The sequence below is a fragment of the Ricinus communis genome, chromosome 10 (assembly GCF_019578655.1).
Source record: "Ricinus communis isolate WT05 ecotype wild-type chromosome 10, ASM1957865v1, whole genome shotgun sequence".
In the NCBI taxonomy this organism is placed as follows: domain Eukaryota; kingdom Viridiplantae; phylum Streptophyta; class Magnoliopsida; order Malpighiales; family Euphorbiaceae; genus Ricinus; species Ricinus communis.
This window is the reverse complement of record NC_063265.1, coordinates 13771205-13791929: the sequence shown is the minus strand read 5'-3', so window position 1 is coordinate 13791929 and position 20725 is coordinate 13771205. Positions and strand designations below refer to the sequence as shown.

The window sequence follows — 20725 nt, the reverse complement described above, 5'->3', positions numbered from 1 at the left end:
TCTTGATGGCTTTTCATTGTAAGGAGGAGCATGAACCTAACATATGGTATATAGATACTGGGTGCAGCAATCACATGTATGGTAACAAATCTTTCTTTTATTATTTAAATGATAATTATCGCACTATAGTGAATTTTGGTGATCATTCTAAAGTAAATGTGATGGGAAAGGGTGATGTTCAAATCAGGACTAAAAAAGACAACATTGAGACCATCTCAAATGTCTTTTATATTCCTGGATTGAAGAGTAATTTATTAAGTGCGGGACAACTGCAAGAGAAGGGTTATACAACTACAATCAAAGGAGGTATTTGCGAAATATATGATCCAAATAGAGGAGTAATTACTCAAGTTCAGATGACATCAAATAGGTTGTTTCCCTTAAAAATTGAGTGTCAAACATGTTCTAAGGCTGCTGACAATGACTCAACATGACTTTGGCACTTGCGATATGCTCATTTGAATTTCAAAGATCTAAAGGTTCTTTCTCAGAAGCAAATGGTGAATGGTCTTCCTCAGATCACTCTTCCTTCCAAATTATGTGAAGAGTGTGTTGTTGGCAAGCAACATCGTGAGCAATTTCCAAAAGGCAAGTCATGGAGAGCGCAGAGTTGATCCATTCTAATATATGTGATCCAATAAATCTTGTATCAAATGGAAAAAAGAAATATTTTCTTTCTTTTATAGATGATTTCAGCAGAAAAATATGGATTTATTTTTTGCAAGAAAAATCAGAAGCACTCACTATGTTTAAAAGCTTCAAAGCCTTAGTGGAGAATGAAGTTGGGAGTACCATTAAAACTCTCCGAACTGATCGTGGGGGAGAGTATATGTCACATGAATTTGTAAATTTTTGTGACCCAGATGGAATTCGTAGGCAGTTAACAACAACCTATACGCCTCAGCAAAACGGCGTAGTAGAAAGAAAGAATCAGACTATACTTAACATGGTATAGAGTATGACCGCGAATGATAGGATTTCAAAAAGATTTTGGCCAGAAGCTGTAAGCTGGAGTATTCATGTGTTGAATCAAAATCCTACTTTTTCTGTCAAAAATATGACTCCAGAAGAAGCTTGGAGTGGGCGGAAACCATCAGTTGATCATTTTAAAGTCTTTGGGTGCATTGCGTACGCACATGTTCCAAAAGAAAAGAGAAAGAAGCTGGATGCCAAAAGTGAAAAATGTGTTTTTCTTGGAGTTAGTGAGCAATCTAAAGCATATAAATTGATCAATCCAATCACAGAAAATATTATTATGATCCGTGATGTTCTCTTTGATGAAGAAAGTATATAGAATTGGGCTAATAATAGTGTAAAGCATCAGCAAATACCTCTGTTTCTTTAAGAAAAAGAAGCTGAAATACAAGAACAACCAAGTTCTTGTGATGCAACTTCATCATTACAATCTGATCTATATTTGCAGCAGCCTAATAATGTTCTTGAAGCTCAAATAGAAGGTACAAGTTTTGGACCTCAGCGAAACAGACAAAGACCTGCATGGATGGATGATTATGAGGTTAGTGGTGATCAATCTGATGAAAAAATCCTTGCTCATTATGCTTTGTTATCAGATTGTGATCCATTAACTTTTGAAGAAATGATGAAAGATACAAAATGGCAGAAAGCTATGGACGAAGAGATAAAGTCCATAGAGAAAAATAAGACATGGGAGCTGACAGAACTTCCTGAAGGGCAAAAATCCATTGGCGTCAAATGGGTTTATAAAACTAAGCTGAATAAAGATGGCCAAATTGAAAAATATAAAGCCTGACTTGTCGCAAAGGATTATAAACAAGAATTTGGTGTTGATTACACAAAAATTTTTGCTTCGGTTGCATGACATGATACAATTTGAATGGTGGTGGCTTTAGCAACTCAAAAAGCTTGGTCCATTTTTCAGCTGGATGTGAAATCAACAATTTTACATGGCAACCTTGAAGAAGAAGTTTTTATTGATCAACCCCCTGGTTACGTGCAACAAGGAAGTGAAAAAAATTGTACAGGTTAAAGAAAGCTCTATAAGGGCTGAAACAAGCACTACGAGCCTGGTACAGCCGCATAAAGACTTATTTTGCCAAAGCTGGTTTTCGAAAATGCACATATGAGCATACTCTCTTTGTTAAAACTATGTCTACAGAGAAAATCTTAATTGTTTGCTTATATATGGATGACTTAATTTATACAGGGAATGATCAAGCACTAGTTGATGAGTTTAAAAAATCCATGATGGCAGAATTTGAAATGATGAATCTTGGTATAATGCACTATTTTCTTGACATTGAGGTAATGCATTAAAAAATTGGAATTTTTGTCACACAGAAGAAATATGCATTAGAGATCCTAGACAGGTTTCAAATGTTGGATTGCAATTCGGTGGGAACTCCAACTGATCCAAGTTTGAAACTCACAAAAGATCTTGATGGAAAGAAGATAAACAATACTTTGTTCAAGCAAATGGTTGGAAGTCTCATGTACTTAACAACAATAAGACCTGACATTGATTTATGGTGTGAGCTTAATCAGCAGGTTTATGGAATGTCCAATAAAGCTTCATCTCCTTGCTGCAAAACGGATTTTACGCTATTTGAAAGGTACACTTGATTTTGGTATTTTTTATGCCAAAGGAGGAGCATTAGATATCTTGGGCTTCAGTGATAGTGATTACACAGGAGATTTGGAGGATAGAAAGAGTACCTCTGGTCATGTTTTTATGTTAAGTTCAGGGGTTGTCTCTTGGGTATCAAAAAAATAACAAATTGTTACATTGTCTACAACTGAAGCCGAGTTTGTAGCAGCAGCCTCTTGTGCGTGTCAAGCTATGTGGTTAAAAAGAATTCTTGAGTTCTTGCATTGTTACAAGCAAAAGTACATAAAGATCTATTGGGATAACAGTTCAACTATTAAACTCTTTAAGAATCTAGTTTTACATGGGAGGAGCAAGTACATCGATGTAAGTATCATTTCCTTCATTATCTTACAAGAGATGGAGTCATTGAGCTTATTTATTGTCCCACTGAGGACCAATTTGCTGATACATTGACTAAGCCTCTCAAATTGGCTGCATTTGAGAAGCTGGAAAGCTCACTTGGAGTTATTTCAATTTCAAGTATAAACTGATTGTACATTTAGTTTAAGGGAATGTTAAGAATTTTGTCCTAGTCTTTAGGAGATTAGGTAGCTTTTAATAAAATCTCATGTAATCAGGAGCTGTTAGTCATGGATTAGCTGTTACCTATTTTTATGTTAAGCATGTCTTTGTTATTTTGTATTTAAAGACTAGTGTTCATTAATGAAATTGTAATTCAATCTTTCATCCATTACATACTCCAAATATACTATCAGTTCTAACATATTTTGCAGCATTAATGATCATTGTGATATTTTTAAGAGTCATTAAATAATTATTACAAGACAAATAAAGAAATCGTTGGCCAGTGACTAAGGATCTCCAATTCCTAAAATAAAAAAATATAGAATGATTTGAGTGAACTTTTTAGAGGCTACGAAATATGATAGATTTGTTTTAACGGAAAAATAGCATCAAGCATCAATTTTCCCTTTCATATAAAATGTATGCTCATATTTATAAGTGGAGGAAGATACTCAAAATTGTGAGTAAATCATTGCATTCAATATGACATGTTATTTTGAGCTTTTTAATTATTTTATTTAATAAAAGTCAATTCCGTAGTTGATAGACGTTGGATGCAGATTATACATCGATTTATGTCAGATTAAAATATTTTAAGATAAAAGTAGAATTTCAAAAATCCAATTAAAAGATAATACAATTTTAAAAATTTGGTAATAACAGAAGATCTTAGACCTAAAAATAAATCTTAAAATATATTTTAGCTAGGATGTCAAAAAGTGTTGTAATTAATTTTGGAGAGCATCTACTCCAAGGAAAAAAGAATAAGAGCAATGGTGTAAACTGTTATAATAATGGCAAGTGAAAATGGTAAATTAGCGAGGCAATGCTATTGTTAATAAGATTGCGTTGTCAATTTCCTTTTACAATAATATCATAAACTCACTTCCTAGACTACTCACATTTTCCCATTTGTATTAAGTCCCAAAACATAAAATTTAATATTTAACCCAAAAGTAATTTATATTAATAATGAGAAAATAAAAAATATATCCCCGAGCATACAATGTCTTAAAAACTCCCATTGACCAACCAAAAACGGCACTGAGAAAACACAGCCTGTAGTTTTTGCCTCTTTTAATGGCACAAGTCGGCGACCTTCCCTGCGACGGAGATGGCATTTGCATGATCTGCAAAACTAAACCATCGCCTGATGATTCTCTTACTTGTAGAACTTGCGACACTCCCTGGCACCTTACTTGCCTCTCTTCCCCTCCAGAAACCTCAGCGGACGCTCTTCAATGGAACTGTCCCGACTGCTCTATCCTCAATCCGACTCTCTCCCGAGGATCGGAGGCCACTTCCTCTGCCCTCATCGCTGCAATCCGGATGATCGAGTCTGACGTGTCACTCTCCGAGTCTGAGAAGGCTAAGAGACGCCAGCAGCTTGTGAGCGGAGGGGCGCCGTCGTGCTCTGGTGTTGAGGAAGAGAAGGAGAGGATAACCGGTAGTAATGAAATACTTGATATCCTTGATGCTGGATTCAACTGCTCATTTTGCATGCAGTTACCTGATAGGCCTGTTACGGTATGTCTATCTCATCTTTATCTATCCGATTTCTCTCTTCTTTTTTTTAATCCCCTTCTCATCGTATATGAATGAAATATTGGAAATCAAGTACAAGTGTAAATATCTGTTGCTCAGACTATAGACGCGTTTATGAGTAAAAATAATGAATATCAAAAGTGTTTAACTTGTTTGTGTGTTTTTTGCTGCTCTGATTCTGTGCCTGGTTAGATTTTCCGCTGCAGATGTTGTTTCCTTGGCTTTTTTTACTAAACCCGAGTTGACTAAAGCTGCGAGATTGTACAGCTGCTCCTTGGATACTGCCTGTAATCATGTATCTTAGTTATTTATCTGTTTTGGAGTGCTTTAAAGGGGAAACAGGGTCGCTTTCAGTGGTGACCCATCAAAGATATGCTTTAGCTTTCCCGCACTACAAATTTGTGCAACTATTCCACTTTTTGTTTTTTCTTTATGTTCCTTGTTTCGATTTTTTTATTTTTATTCTCGTATAGAATTATAAATTTAACTAACATTCTTTTTTCCTATTTCTCCCACACTTGATAACGGCTTTTTTGACCATGTTTTTAATTCTTTGTTCAGCATTTATGTTTTGGTATTCCATGACATACCTTGTCAGCAAGTCTATTAAGCAATAAGGGAATTCTGCTCTATTTCATCCTTTGTTTGCTGATGATAATTAACCTCAGAGAGGCCGTGTTCTAGTTCACAATATGTTAAAAGGTGCTATGCTGCTGTAATCGACCTCTTTTTCAATGCACTCTACATGACTCAATATGAGTCTACTTGAGTACTCTTTTATTTGATATGGTTACTAAAATAGGAAATTTTTCCTTAACTTCTGTCGTTTTACTGTTTTACACATGTTCATCTCTTTCTTTCCCTGTGTGTCAGACACCATGTGGTCATAACTTTTGCCTTAAGTGCTTCCAAAAATGGATTGGACAAGGAAAACGTACATGTGCAAATTGCCGGAACCAAATCCCCTCCAAAATGGCGAGCCAACCTCGAATCAATTCTGTGCTGGTTATTGCCATACGCATGGCTAAGATGTCAAAATCCAGCACTGCCGGGGGACCTCATAAGGTATACCATTTTGTTCACAATCAAAACAGGCCGGACAAAGCTTTCACTTCAGAACGAGCTAAGAAAGCTGGAAAGTCTAATGCCTGTAGTGGAAAGATCTTCGTCACCGTTCCTCCTGATCACTTTGGGCCCATTCTTGCTGAGAACGATCCAGTAAGAGAGCAGGGTGTTTTAGTTGGCGAATCGTGGGAAGATAGGCTGGAGTGTAGACAATGGGGTGCTCATCTTCCCCATGTTGCAGGAATTGCTGGTCAGTCAACTCATGGTGCTCAATCAGTGGCCCTCTCTGGAGGTTATGTAGATGACGAGGACCATGGCGACTGGTTCCTTTACACTGGGAGGTATTTTTTCTTTCTGTATGTTCTTTCCAAACTATTTGTTTTACTGTATAATCAATTAGCTTTTTCATGAGCTGGAGAACATTGCACCACCTAAGCTAAACTAGGCTGGTGTAGAGTGGATTTCTTTATAGTTCCGTTGTACTTAATTGACGTTGTTAGTGTAAGAATACCATTGACTTTTCTGGTCTGTTTCTTCTTAATAAGTGCTGTGCTTGATTTATTTTTCTATTTCCATCTGTGTTTGATCTTGCAATTTTGGTGAATAGTGGAGGAAGGGACCTTAGCGGCAATAAACGCACAAACAAGGCACAATCATTTGATCAAAAATTTGAAAAGCTGAATGAGGCATTACGAGTAAGTTGCCGCAAAGGATATCCTTTAAGAGTAGTCAGGTGAGTTGTTTCGATGAAGTATTGTCTCTCGTTATCATGAGGTCTACTTGTTACCCTAATTCTTAAACTCTTTGTTTTTTGTTTATGCCATTTAATGTTTTTTAAATTTAAAAGGAATAACTTATATGCAACTTGAATGCTAAGGACAATTTCCCCTTCTTCACGGATAATAAGAAAAAACAAGTTTGGTAGTATTGTAATATCAGATATCACATTCAGCTCACACATGGAAAATAAAATAGGTTTCCTTTCTAGGCATTCCTAATACGTGTGGTTTTCACGACAAACCAATATGCGTAATTGCACTTTAACGAGCATGCTGAGTGCAAGAAAGTATGGAAATTGGAAAATAGCCTTTTCCTAGACTAGGAAGTTAATCTGCCAACAAAATTTTACCCTTTCTTTTTTATTTTCTCCTAAAAGAATCATCATAGATTTTAGCGGACTATTTTATGTTCATTAATATCCTCAGAAGACAGTTAAACCGATTAGCAACCATCATTTTTTGTTTCTTTTTGAATGTTGGGAAGAGCATACCCTTCAGTAGAATACTTGCATTTCTTGAAAGTAGTCGTAATATCATTATCTTGTATTTGACGGTTCTGTCTAATGCTTAAAGATATGGTAGTGGTTACTATATCAGTATTGCCCATGCATCTAGTATATGCTCCTGAAAGTCCAAGGCTAATCTAAGAAATACATGTTTTGTCTACTTGACCTGATATGTTGTCAATGTGATTAATTCTGCATCCAGAAATAGGAAGTATATGTGAGCAGTAATTTTTTGGACGGATATTAGTCTTTTGAATTTAGTGTCGGCATCTAATAGTTCTTCATTTTCTGGCAGATCTCACAAAGAGAAGCGTTCTTCTTATGCCCCGGAAACAGGCGTCCGTTACGATGGCATATATAGAATTGAGAAATGCTGGCGTAAGAATGGAATGCAGGTAAGATTCTTATGACTATGTTGATTGCATTCAGGAATATACCACATTTGCTATTGGCTAAATGTGTTTCCTAAAAGTTTCATTGTTTTCTTTTCTCTTATTAGGGCTACAAGGTTTGCAGGTATCTGTTTGTGAGATGTGACAATGAACCTGCACCATGGACAAGGTATGTTTCACTTCTCTCTCTCTCTTCTCTCTCTATCACGTGCATAATATTTTACGAATTAACATGCAGTGACAATCATGGGGACCGTCCGCGGCCTCTGCCAGTCATTGGAGAATTAGAAAATGCAGTTGATGTAACTGAAAGGAGAGGATCTCCATCTTGGGACTATGATGTAAGCTCGTGCAGTTTTACTTTATACATGGCAGCACAACATATAGCTATTTTTGTACTTGTTAAATAGTGTTGTATGTGCTTTGTTATTGATATACGATTTGTTTACTAGTTGAATAGTGTTTTATGTGCTCCATTATTGATATACGCTACAAAGTTGCTTTAAAATTTACTGATAGACAACCAAAATTCAAGGCCATATATTATCGTGGTTTTTTGTAATTGGGTATAATGATTGAACACGAACTTGGCATGAGCTATTCATATTAAAATCATATACAACATTCTTTTGGCTTTTCAGGAGGAAAAAGGTTGTTGGATGTGGAAGAAACCTCCACCACCTAGTAGAAAATGGGTTGATGGTGGAAGTGGAGAAGATGGCAAGAAAACAAGAAAAGCTAAGGGGCGACGACAAAATGTGCCTGTGAGGGAAAAGCTTCTGAAAGGTGCCGTATTTTATCAAATCCGTACTTGCAAGTTTTATGTTCTTTACTTCTAGCCATTTAGCCACTATGGGATGCTCCTTCACCATGACTGTAACCAACAGCAATAAATTAACAAGGGAATGCTTGCTTCTGTGTCATTCACCATGCAGAGTTAAGCTGTCAAATTTGTCGGAAGGTGATGACTAACCCTCTTACTACTCCTTGTGGACATAACTTCTGCAAAGCATGCCTGGAGGGTGCTTTTGCTGGTCAAAGTTTCACGAGGCAGAGAACATGTCAAGGCAGACGAACACTAAGAGTGCAGAAAAACGTTATGAAATGTCCGTCTTGTACAAATGATATAGCTGAATATCTTCAAAATCCACAGGTGCAAGCCGATTGGTTACATTGATTGTGTTTCATATTAGAAATTCATGTTGCAGTGGTAGAGAAATTTTTAATATATTTAATATCTTCAACGGTTGTGGAATCACCATTATGTGGTGATGAATTTGCAGGAGTACCCAAGCCTTGGCTTATAACATCTAAGTTTGCATGGCAGGTTAATAGAGAATTGATGGGTGTGATTGAAGCACTACAGCGGAGAAATGCAGAGTCTGAAAATTTTGATGATTCTACTGAAGAAAGTGATGCCGTGGATGGGAAAACAGATGCTATTGCTGATACAGAGATATGCAATATAAATAGTGAAGTTGTTGAAGAAGCCAAACCTAGGCATCAAATGGAAAGCAAACCTGAGAAAACCTACGAGCAAATGGCAAGTGGTGAATGTGACGGGCGAAATGTTGCTTGGCAGATGGAAGGGGCAGTGCTCGAACAATCAGATCTAGTGAAGGATGAAACTGGAATTGATGCCAATATATCTGAAAAAGTGGACAGTGATGAACAGCCATCTACCACTGAAGTGAAGCCGAGCTCCAGGAGAAGAAGGGCTAATGATGGTGGGAGCCAGGTAATAGTGGATGCTGGAGTTCAGACCAGGAGCAAGAGGGCAAAAGTGAATGCAGCACAATGAAGAATGATGGTTCTTCTGGTCATGAAGAGGTTTTTAATCGCGTGATGAGCTTCTGTATATACAAGATGATTGTTGTTGTGATAGGCAGTTGGTGACTGCCGTATATGTATTTTTATATATAAACACAGCTATTTGGGCAAGTCTTAGAACCAGGGTGTGGGGAATCTAAAGAAACTTGTCGTTTACTAATTAAAAGATAAATGGTATTATTCTGGCCAGATAGTATCATGACACTAGAGTGACATTCAGATAGTATTGAAATAATTCAGGTGGTTTTTAGGACATTGCTAAATATGTGAAATTCTAAGGCTCGATGACCAGGGACCCAGGCTATCCACATTATGAAGGTCAGTTAGCTCGCTCTCACATTGAAAATAGACGTCCCGATCTTCTCTCCCTCATTTTTACTAAAGATAAGTAACAGCATGCTGCTAAGAAAAACTTTCAGAAAATGGGAGGTAAAATATAGTGGTCCGGTAGTCATAGGGATTTATCCACTTCTGGGGTTAGACTTGGACAAAAACTATATATATATATTTGATAATATACATCCAAATTGTACATCATATAGAAGTATATTACGAGTGATGGTTAGTCAAAATTGCACATGAATCCTTTCCTTAAGGTGTCATGCATGTTTGGCTAATAAAGATCTTGTTGCTCGAGTTTCTCGATTAGAGCCTTCTTTTCATCTTCTGGGAGAGCATTGAACATGAATACAGACTTGTCACCAACGTCATCCTTCAGAGTAAGCAAGAAATCATTAGAACATGGCATACTTGTCTGCTATTATTAATTCCAATAGTCAGAAGAAAACGAAGAAGAAAATTTTATCAGACAACATGCCTTAACAGGCTGAGTGAACTTCCTTCCAGCAAATATCACAAAGAGGGTCATCCAAGTACCCAGTAGAGCAAGCTTTACTCCATTATCCATTAAACCTGTCTGCATATCTCAAGTGAAGCCCATCACTGAATCGGAAAGAGAACTTAAAAAGAAAAACAAAAGGAGTAGCAAAAGAATAAACCAAACACCTGCATACTGCCCCCCAAAAGAAATTGCTACTTGCTAAGTAGCATTGAAAGAAAGGTATGTATGGATCAAATTTCAAGAAAAAAAATACCAAATGTCCAAGAAGAACTGCAGGTATAATAAATGTGAGAACACCAGCTTCCAGCTTCCCGTAGCAAAGTCCTGTTTAACAATTCAATAATTCAGCTTAACTTTAATCATGAGAGAGCATTACTTTTATTTGTTTATTTATCTACACTGAAATATATAACTAAAAGCTATAGCAAAAACACCCCCAAAAAATTTGATGGATTATGTAGCAAACTTTAGTCTCATACTTCCTAAGAGAATATAACGAATGGAAACATCAGTTGTCAAACAATATCTCAACTTCAAAACATAATTCAGAAGCATTTAAGAAACAGAAAGTGAAGCATATTACACAATGTTAGATTTCTTGAGGAGGAGCAGAAAACAAACGATAAACCTAGTCTAGATTTACATGAATTACAGCAGCTATTTCAATTTTCATTTTTAGGAAGCGTGAATACTGAACCAGGTTACCATACTACTGCAGTAGTTAACAATAATACAAATCAGAACACAACCAATGAGGAGCAAGTGTTAGAGCGTAGCTAGTATATTACCTTCTTTGAAGACAAGTCCTGTAAGTGCTGCAAACAGAGGACCAACAAACCAGACAGCAGTTGGATTATCAATGACATACTGTATCAGGTTCTCGCCAGCCGGTCGAGCAAGGGTAGTATACGTTGCAAAAGATCCAATAACACCGAGTGCCCACAAAGCTTGAAGGGTCCGCTTAATCTCAGTTACATAGATGTGTATCAAAAGCAAAGACAATCCGAGTCCACCAGCTCCAATTGCACACAATAAATCAAGGTTTTGATGTATTATTTCCTTTAACAAAGACTCGTTCTGTAAAAACGCCTCTGAAGAAGCAGCAATTACAAACGCAGAAGCTGCGGTGACCAGCCCTGATCTATACAAAATGACCTGCGACAAATTTTATCCAATCTCCAATTAACAGCGAAAATCATAACATATCAGAGCAAAATAAAATCAACCGAAGTACCTCGCGAACGTCCGATTGGTCAAGTGTCCAGGTGCCATAAACGCCTTTAAAAACTGTTGGCTCTTCTAAGGAAGTTCGAGAGCTTTCACCCACAGCCTTGCACTTTACTGATCCATTTCTATGTTTAAAGGATAGTACCGCCGCCGCGGATTTAAGTCGGCATGTTGAAGATGAGATTAACGATGCCGATAACGCCACCGACGCCATAACTGGATTGAGTATTCGGGTAATTAATTTTCTAATTATGTTTATTATTTTTTTGATAAATTATTTATTGAATTCTTTTAACAGGAAACAGAATCTGCGCTGTAAATTCCATTGGTCGAGAAGCTACGCTTATCAGCAAAAGGGGACCACCCACTTTAAATCTGCAGATTTTAGTTTGACACGGCGCCGGACTTGCATATGCGGGCTAAAAGACAAGAACATCACGGTAGGAAGGAAGCAAGCAATTTCCCTTTTATCTTTCTACCATTTCAGTTTATTTACGATTACGAAAATGAAAAGCAAAACCAGTTGAAGGTCACAACAAAATTTGATTTGTAAATAAAACCACCCATATATGTATTGAGATGCAAATGTATTCTTTGTTTTGCTTTTTTTTTTTATAACAAAAATCCAATGGAGTATTACCATTTCCAAAATGAAAATGACAAGAAAAGGCCTTAATTGAGAGAGAGAGAGAGAAACGAAGGGCAAGGTCCATGTGCATGCTTAGTGGTCGCATACAACCATCATTCCCATCAACTTCATTTCAACCCCAAATCATAATTGTACTTTGGGAGTCTGATCAGGCTAAAGTGCCGCAAAATTTGACGTGGAAGCCGAAAGCATCCTGAAAACCACGTCATCAACCTGGAATACAAAAGAAAAATAATAAAAATGCAACCACGTCCTAATCAGTCATTCATTAGCCCTAATTTCATGATTCTCTTTTCCCCACGTCAGCTTTCACGCCGCTTACGTGTGCTGTCTTCTAACAAAAAGAAGTTTCTTTTTTTTTTTTTTGTTTTTATCTTTTTTACCTCCAAATGAAAGGCTTTGGAGGATCTGTTCTGGCCCACTTGCTTTGTGGCGTGAGTAGCAAGTGGGCAGGAGGCCCGTGCATGCGTAATCCTTTCTTCTCCATATACTAAATAATTATATCATTTTCATAACTTAAAACTTCTTATTATTAATATGCAGCCCTTTAAATTATATTAACTGGGCAAGACACATAAATTTTATTACTTAACCCAAGCAAACAAACAAACAACAAAAGGTTGCTACTCGTTGAGAGGACACAAAAGGACAAAGCACCTTTACTCACTTTGTCATCCATACAACTCATTTCGCAGAATTAGTGCCCTCAATTAATTCCAAACTGAATAATTAGTCTTAAATTATATCATTTTAATGAATGTAAATTTTAATATTATAAACTCCATTTATTCAAATATGAGACGACTTTTATATATTTTTAATATATTTTACCATTTCAAATCTGTAGTAGCAAGTCGATATATATTCAACTGTATTTATGTTGGAGGAGTTTGGGATGATAAAGAAAAGAATTTATATGTTACATCAGTCATCATACACAAAGTTTGGTGGGAGCCATGTTTAGAAGCACGTTTTGGGTAATGGCTCCTTTTGTTTTAGACTGCTACATATCTCATGCTGTCGCCTAAAAATAGCCTACTTTAATGTTTTGATCTTGTTAACTTTTGTTTACTTGTCCAAAGTTTTCACACTCTGTCGCTTAATTTAGGCTGCTTTAATGTTTTGATCTTCTTGTCCATTGTTCCTGTCTCCACTGATGACATATATTCATAATTAGGACTCATCATTTCTGCATATAGAAATGTTACCCAGTGATTTTTATTTATTAACTTCTGCTTTGATTTTGAATTCTAAGGAATATTTTTCTTCAAACTCATTAAGATTAAGATTATTATTATTACATATATGGTATAATTAAGCTTTTTAAATACCAATACGGACGAAGGCAAAACACTCAATCTTGAGAAAAGAATATAATGGTTTTCATTAGTATTGTTTTACTCATAAAATTTTAATTTATTTAATTTTAATTTTAGTTATTATTATCAATAAAGAATTAATATATTATATTACTCTCTATTAATTATTTTTTATTCATAAAGTGATTAAAATATAATTAAAGTTGAATGATTAAGATGAAATAAATTGTAATTTTATGACCATAACGGAATTAAGTGCAAGATTTCTTATATTTTGAGGAATAGATAGTCTAACTTCAATGATCAAACTTGTGATGATGTAAATTTGATATAGTATACAAAATTACACTTGTGATATATACTACTTCTCTATAATTTCAAATCAACATATGCAATCATGTCTGGTGCATGCACACATTAGATTCGACAAAAATCTTAGTTGTAAATAAGTTTCAATCTTTAGTGTGCTTTTGAAGGTGATTGAAGCAAAGATTACCAACTGCATCAAAATATTTTCATGAAACTGTGGATTCGGGATTAACTATACTAATGGTGACAGATACATATTAATTGAAGAGATCATGAAACTGTGGCAAATTGGTGTATATTTGATGTCGTCTTGGCAAGTAGACATGTGAACGAACTAAAAGAGATAATCAAGAAAACAGTCCCAGCAATGCTTTTTAACGTTAAGTAATTGAGGCTGTTTAAGAAATTTTGGCTGAGAATGCCAGCCACTTTGGCTCTGAAGTTTGACAATCAAGCTATGGCTTCTGTCATTTTTCAAACTTCTCAATCATAAATAAAAAGGAATATTTTTTGGAGTATGGGGGAAGGATCGATAAACAAGTTTGAAATGTAGAGTTATTTGATAAGAATTCAGGTCAGAATAACATATTATTCGTTTTACTTTGCCAAGAGTTTCTCCAAGATCCACATACGCACATCATTACTTTATTACGAAAATCAAAAGCAACTGAGACTTTGGAATTACCATGCAAATTTACTTCAAATAGAACAACAAGAAGAAGAAAGTACAACAGTAGTCAAAATCTCTCTTACCGTCCAAATATAAGCTTACAGACCCCAAATTCAGGAAGGCAATCACTGGCTGTGACTAATATTACTGTCGTCAGGCATCCAGAAAAAATGGGTACAATTAATATAGAAGAGCTTCAATAAAATTACAAAAAACTACTTAAAAGCTCTTTTCCATGATGGATGGATTCTCATAGAAATGGTACTAATTAACGTGCATTATCATATCCTTCAACTAATGGATACCATATGAATGTTTTATGCCTTTAATTAATATAGGAAAGCAAAGATACTACTCGCTAGGGTTACTAGAGTCCTTCCCATGTTCTTGGTAATCAGAACCAGAGGAGCTGTCGAACCATGGAGAGAATCTCATCAGATCTTGCTGCTGATGCTGTTGTTGTTGCTGCGATAAAAATGTTGATGATGGTTCATTGGATGAGTAATGGGGAGTATAAGGCTGTTGATTAAACAGATTTGAAGTGTAATATGGGAAACTCGCGTCAGTACTAGAAAGAATTTGTGCATATTGAAGCAAGTCTGGGTAAGTTTCTTGTGGGAAGGATGGAGGAGGAGGTGGAGGAAGATAAGAAGAAGCGGGAGGGGCCATTAGCATTGGATTTTGTCCAGGAGAGATGCTACTACTTGAGTCACCGGAAGTAGTCATGAAGTAGCTAAACTCAGGTTTCCCTTGAACTCTTTCGGGAAAATTAAGCTTAGCCTTTGTGCCTTTGAACTTTAGAGCTGCTTTGTCATATGCAAGGGCTGCATCCTCAGCCGTGTCAAAAGTGCCAAGCCACACTCTAGCCGCCTTCTTAGGATCACGTATTTCAGCTGCCCATTTTCCCCATGGCCTTTGTCTTACTCCCCTATAGTGTCTTCTCCTTGTATTTTCTTCACATACAAAAAGACAAATTCAATCGAAAATGCAATAACTCATCGATATGATTAAAAACTAAGAACGTGCTTGTAGCCATGAAATATTTCTTTTAATTTATATGTATTAGATATAAGAAGAGAATATACATGTTACAATAAGGATTTAAATGCAACAACTTTTATACAGACGGATCATAATGCCAATTTTCTCCATGCATTCAAAGTACAAAAGTAGCACTGCCCTAGAAAAAAAAGAAGTTAATTTAATAGAAAGTAAAAGTTGTTTACTTTCTATTTTGTTAAGAGAGACTTACTTCACCTAATAACATTATACAAATTTAAAGGTAATCCTAATATACACATCTTACAAAATAACCTCATTTTCATATCAATCCTAATAAAAACATGCGCATCATTTTATTGTAAATACAATTTCAGTTCAAGATGGTCTCTTTAGTATAAGTAAAGATAAATTCATTATAGAAGAAGAAGCAAAGTGGAGGCCATTACACGCTTTAGTTGACAATAGACAAAAAACTTAGCGAATAATTTAGGTGTGCTTTCTTATCTTTTGATTCTTGCTTTAAATTTTACTGGTTATGACAAAATAACTAAAGGTGTTTGATCTTGAAAGGCAAACGAAAGCTTGCATTATTCAATCCCCTCTAAAGTTATACTTGAACCCCATAGATATTTGTTTTTTTTTCTCTTTTTTTGTGGTGTGTTCCCACCAATTTGCTAGTGTAACAACAAAATCAGGTGTCGCTTTCAAGATTAGGCAGGGTTGAAGCAACGAACAAAAAATTGGAAATGGAAGGATAAGGGATTGAGGTCAATGTCTTTAACATAAAGGAATGCTAGTGATTCACGGAAGTCTTTTAAATACGAGGAAGAATATGTGGGAATAGAAACAAGTTTTGATAAGCATAATAATAATAATAACAATGCTTATCTATAGAAACATGAGCACATGCTAAATGATCGTAACACCTTGACATCAGTCTTGCGAAATTTGGTAATAAAGCAAGCAAGAAAGTGTATCTCCAGCATAAGGTACGACCCTTTGCCTTTAATAAGGAGAGAGTGTAAAAGAAAGAAAGTTCTTTACGGAAAGCAAAGATACAATGAACTTGGCGCAAACCCTAAATGACATATCTACCATATACTCATATTCGGGAGCGTACTAAATAAGGGTTAGATATTTTTTTTATAAAAATAATAAATTAATATTTTATTTTTTTTAAAGAAAAATACAAAACTAAAAGAAGAAGAGAGGGGGAGTAGGATAGGCTGGAAAATCTTTTTCTTTCAAGAAGGATATAATCAAGAAAAGCAGAAAGAACAATTGATAGATCGCGACAACTTTGACAAGAGAAGTATCATGGCAAAGGGAAAAAAAAACCAAAAATGGAAATTTTTGACAATTCAATTCAAGTTATAAATCTAGTCCTTCATAACAGAACAAATGATTAAAGCTTCTAGCTATATCAAGAATTGCATTAAACTTGTAGCTCTGGACTCGCTTTCTTTCGTTTAGTGAAGTTTATCATTTGCCCAAAAAAAAAAAAAGAAAGAAAAGGGTTTCGAGATTAATATTGCAGTTATATATAAAAAAACAAAGAAATCAAATGATCAAGCATATAATTTCTGACCTTGATCTTGGGTAGGTTGGGACTGGTCAAGTTCTTCTTTGACAAGGGATTGCTCTACTGCAAGTGGGGCTGATTGCACCACAGTAGGCTTATTATCATCGGCAGAAGTAGCGATGACTTGAGAGAGAGCTGAAACCATAGCAGACATGTCTGTTTCAGACCAAGAAGATGAATAAGAAGAGAAGTCATGATGTTCTTTCTCTTTCTCCTCTGATGCTTCCGATGGAAGTGGCCTCTTTCCATGCCTTCGATCCACTTTTGAAAATGGAATTTATATATACAATTATCTACTTCCCTGGGGCATGAAATGATATGCTTGTGGCGTAGGGCGCTGTAATTTAGGAAGTAGATTTGCAAGCTTTGGCTTAAAACTCGGGATATATATATATCAAGATTCAAGATTCAAGATTCAAGGATCAGATCGAATGCAAGGCACATAGAGAGAGAGAGAAAGAGAGAGAGAGAGAGAAAATAAAAATAAATAATAGTAATAATAATTACAAAAGGGAGAGGGCAGAAGAGGGGAAATTGGGTTTGAGAATTTATTCGACTGTGTATGCAATAGAATAAATAAACTAAAAAGATGAAAATCAATGAAAAAGATGCAAGTCCCAAAATACCCTTTTGTGGGTAGAACTAGAAAATGAGGAAATTATATTGCATGGCACTATTATCAAATTCGTAATGCGAAGAGTGTTCAGGGTCATGATGGAATCTGAAAATAGGGATTTTGTCGGTGCAGGGAAAGAATGAAAAAGCCGGAAGTGTAAATGAATGACAAACAAACATGGTCTAAAAATAATGTGAAGTATTTCCAGAGCATTGTCCATAATTATTCTTTAAAATAGATAATCAGTAGTTGAATGATAAAAAATAGTGGAGTGATACATGTGTGATTGTGGGAGTAAGATGTCAAACTAATTTGTTTAGAATTAAGGCATGAGTTTGCATCAGCTTGTATGTCATCTCATGCGCTTAGAATGGTATTTTACTTTACAAAATCAAGACAACCCAAAGGCATGCACATAACCTCTGTAACCTGACAGGCTAAGATAAGAATTTTACTCATTATTTTTCTTGCAATATTCTTATGGTACAATGAGTGCCTAATGCCATCCACATTCCACTCTATGATTGGACCTTCTTTAACTCTTGCAATGTTTTAGGCCTGCTGACTCATTAATATCAATTTACCACAGTGATACATTGCCGGATATTCTTTCCCCATTTTTGGGTTATTGCATTATTAAACAAATTGATATAATATATATATTAAAATTTGATGGAAGCTTTTTTTTTTTTAAAAAAAAAATCAGAAAATGTTAGCAATTGATCTATGAAATGGATTTGGGTAGAACTTATTTTAAAAATTAGCTCAAAAAAATAGGGTGTCCAATCCACTTATATACATTATAATAGTCCAATAATCAAGTGATGTGAGATAAATACAACTTCTAACACCCTTATTCAGCGACATACAAACGGACCGGAACCAAATCCATACATCAATTTATGCTTTTTATGTGCATGTATACATAAAATTAATATCTAGCATTAATTGCATTTCTGTGCACCTGTCCATGCATATCAGAAGTTACTTCTGAAGATTAGATCAAGACCTATATATAATATATATATATATATGACTCTATTATAACCAAATAAGCACAAAAGGTTGAGCTTGTAGTTTCAAGTTTTAGAACTAAACCTTGCATTGTTCAAAGATTCCCTGTCTCTTGTAATGGAAGAAATGGAGAAGCATGTCTTTATCTGTAAAAATATTTTATTTTTCTCTTTTTGGAAAAATGAATGCTGGTGAAATGTGTATGATTGGTTATATAATAATATGTAGCTGCTCTAATTTTACCATGTGAGAGTGCAATAATCGGATAAACTGGTGTTTTTGTTTAATAGTGAGAAAAGGATAACACTATTTGATTGAAGTTTTGAATTAAAATTGAATATTATTTAAAGTATGTGAGTCTCTGAATGTAAATTAAAAATAGAGAAAGAGCAGTGGAGAAATTCCCTATACAATCTTTCATCTTATAACTATAAGTATCCATTTTCAGAGCTGTGTTTAGTTTAAGGTTAGATTTCCGGAAAGTGCAAAGGGATGCAGAAGTATCCCCCTCCCTACCGAAAAGTCCACATCCATAATATTTGGGTTAGATCCTTTTACTGGAAGTGGTCCAAAATACTTGCATTTCATTTTCTCACACAAGATTTAACGATAAAAAAGAAAAAGAAAAGAAGATTAAAGTCAGCGACAGAATTTCTTGTTTAAGCAGATACACATACTTGTCTGTTACGTGCATGTGCCATTTACACAACAAATATAATAGAGAGAGATGTCAGATCAATGTGCACTGCACACATCTCATATCAAGGTACACTGTGTCTTTCCGCCCTAAATAAAAAGTGTTCATTTTCTCCCAAAAGCCTTAATTTCGGCTAATTTATTGATTAGCATTCTTTTCTCTCTTTCTTGTTCCGTCTTTCTTCTCTTTCTGAAACAAAAGGACCAAAGCATTATATATACATATGTGCTGTAGAAGTAGTAACTAAAGAGCTAACACAGGTGCCTGAACAAAGAAAGAAACAAATTGAAAGCTAGTTAGTGGGTTCTTATTATGCATGCGATGCCATGTGGTGTGCAAAAGTGAAGACTGAAAAGCCAATCTCATTTTGTCTTTACTATCACAAATCATATCATGTGCCTTCTATATATTCAGACTAACAAACAAAAAGAACACCTCCCAATGTGGCATTTCATTACAAATCTTCTCTCTTATACATGCCCTCATTGACTAATACGTTTCCAGTGTTTGGTTGCAAATTGTTTTCCTTAAACTATACATCTTGTCGAGCTATTACAGCATTCGCTTTTCCACTTGCTTGGCAAAAGCAATGAACAATTTTTGCAGCCGTGTCGGTGCATTTCTAAATTAGAAAATGATTGTCTTTAAATGAAATAAAATCATTGCAACTGAGGGATTTGTATTACACCCATGATTACATCTCTATTCCTACTTTTATACCTAATCAATTTTGCAGTTATAATAATATATTCAACAAAATAACAATAATGCTTCTGACCCTAGAATCGGGTTTTGTTCGAGGACTGTTCCCCAACTCCAAAGCCCACACCCAGTTTTGACTATGACCACCAAAATGACCTATATGATGACTTCACCCAAACATTGACCTTTGAGCTCCACCCATATTTTTAATTTAATTAGTCAACAGAGAGATCTTGGACCATCCATTTGCATTATCTATTTAAGTTCATGGTCAGTGTTTCATCTTATCTCCTACGAACCATATAGGAGACTAACTAACACCCATTTTTTAAATATTTTTAGTGCCCTTTTTTTTATTAGTATAGGTGTATTCCAATTATATCTAAATTGAATATCTGACTGAATTAGGTGTAACTAAAAAGAAAAATAATATCATAAACAGTTGACATGCAGAAAGAGGTTGGTTTTAGAAATGGCGTCCTTCCCAGCCCAAGTCTCACACAATCTCAAGCCCAATCCAACTCGTTTGATGATTTATATCTATAGTTTGATGATTTATGTACCTCAAATTCTTTTCTTTTAATAAATGACTCTATATAAATTTAGTTCGTTAAGAAAAAAATCATCCTACCACTGTTAATTTCTATTTATATGTCATTCAACATTCCCTAAGCTTTAGGCTGTAGATATGAACTTTCACATTCTATTCTATGGATGCGGCCCAATTTCTTCTATCGATAATTTGGTGGGCTGTTAAAAGAAGATCAATGGGCCATCAGCCCGTGGATCGTAGAAAGCCCAAATAAATGCATTTTGGAAATAATTAAAA

The 20725-nt window shown here is 35.3% G+C and overlaps 3 protein-coding genes across 4 annotated transcripts; 1 reads left to right on the top strand and 2 right to left on the bottom strand.

Annotated features, from left to right (window-relative positions):
* The first annotated feature begins 4124 nt into the window (after nucleotides 1-4124).
* Nucleotides 4125-9540, top strand: LOC8285694 (E3 ubiquitin-protein ligase ORTHRUS 2). 2 transcript variants are annotated; one of them, XM_025156126.2, is made up of 9 exons: nucleotides 4125-4678; nucleotides 5570-6102; nucleotides 6369-6494; nucleotides 7342-7441; nucleotides 7546-7607; nucleotides 7677-7779; nucleotides 8080-8224; nucleotides 8374-8591; nucleotides 8722-8861. In XM_025156126.2, the coding sequence occupies exons 1-9, from the start codon at nucleotides 4232-4234 to the stop codon at nucleotides 8743-8745; spliced, it is 1758 nt and encodes a 585-aa protein (XP_025011894.1). In that variant the 5' UTR covers nucleotides 4125-4231; the 3' UTR covers nucleotides 8746-8861. The 2 variants fall into 2 exon arrangements, with proteins under 2 accessions (XP_025011894.1, XP_002512671.1); XM_002512625.4 differs by having other exon boundaries at nucleotides 4131-4678; nucleotides 8766-9540.
* A 211-nt stretch (nucleotides 9541-9751) lies between these two features.
* On the bottom strand, nucleotides 9752-11841 carry LOC8285693. Its single transcript, XM_002512624.4, has 5 exons — nucleotides 11344-11841; nucleotides 10898-11264; nucleotides 10363-10433; nucleotides 10086-10184; nucleotides 9752-9980 (listed from the first exon to the last, which is right to left on the bottom strand). Exons 1-5 carry the CDS (start codon nucleotides 11548-11550, stop codon nucleotides 9882-9884), a joined length of 843 nt encoding a protein of 280 aa, XP_002512670.1. The 5' UTR covers nucleotides 11551-11841; the 3' UTR covers nucleotides 9752-9881.
* Nucleotides 11842-14294: 2453 nt separating this feature from the next.
* LOC8285692 (ethylene-responsive transcription factor ERF113) lies at nucleotides 14295-17416 on the bottom strand. The gene is made up of 2 exons (XM_002512623.4): nucleotides 16874-17416; nucleotides 14295-15236 (listed from the first exon to the last, which is right to left on the bottom strand). The coding sequence occupies exons 1-2, from the start codon at nucleotides 17019-17021 to the stop codon at nucleotides 14635-14637; spliced, it is 750 nt and encodes a 249-aa protein (XP_002512669.1). The 5' UTR covers nucleotides 17022-17416; the 3' UTR covers nucleotides 14295-14634.
* Between the last annotated feature and the right edge of the window lie 3309 nt (nucleotides 17417-20725).

Bases quoted from the DNA above. Each gene is read 5' to 3' on its own strand.
- LOC8285694 (XM_002512625.4), top strand. From the start codon at position 4,232: ATGGCACAAGTCGGCGACCTTCCCTGCGACGGAGATGGCATTTGCATG. The intron at 7,608-7,676 runs GTATGTTTCACT...ATTAACATGCAG, and splicing joins GAACCTGCACCATGGACAAG to TGACAATCATGGGGACCGTC. The intron at 7,780-8,079 runs GTAAGCTCGTGC...TTGGCTTTTCAG, and splicing joins CTCCATCTTGGGACTATGAT to GAGGAAAAAGGTTGTTGGAT.
- LOC8285693 (XM_002512624.4), bottom strand. From the start codon at position 11,550: ATGGCGTCGGTGGCGTTATCGGCATCGTTAATCTCATCTTCAACATGC. The intron at 10,434-10,897 runs GTAATATACTAG...ATTGTTAAACAG, and splicing joins AGGACTTGTCTTCAAAGAAG to GACTTTGCTACGGGAAGCTG. The intron at 10,185-10,362 runs GTATTTTTTTTC...TGAGATATGCAG, and splicing joins CAGTTCTTCTTGGACATTTG to ACAGGTTTAATGGATAATGG.
- LOC8285692 (XM_002512623.4), bottom strand. From the start codon at position 17,021: ATGTCTGCTATGGTTTCAGCTCTCTCTCAAGTCATCGCTACTTCTGCC. The intron at 15,237-16,873 runs GTCAGAAATTAT...TTGTATGTGAAG, and splicing joins CCAACCTACCCAAGATCAAG to AAAATACAAGGAGAAGACAC.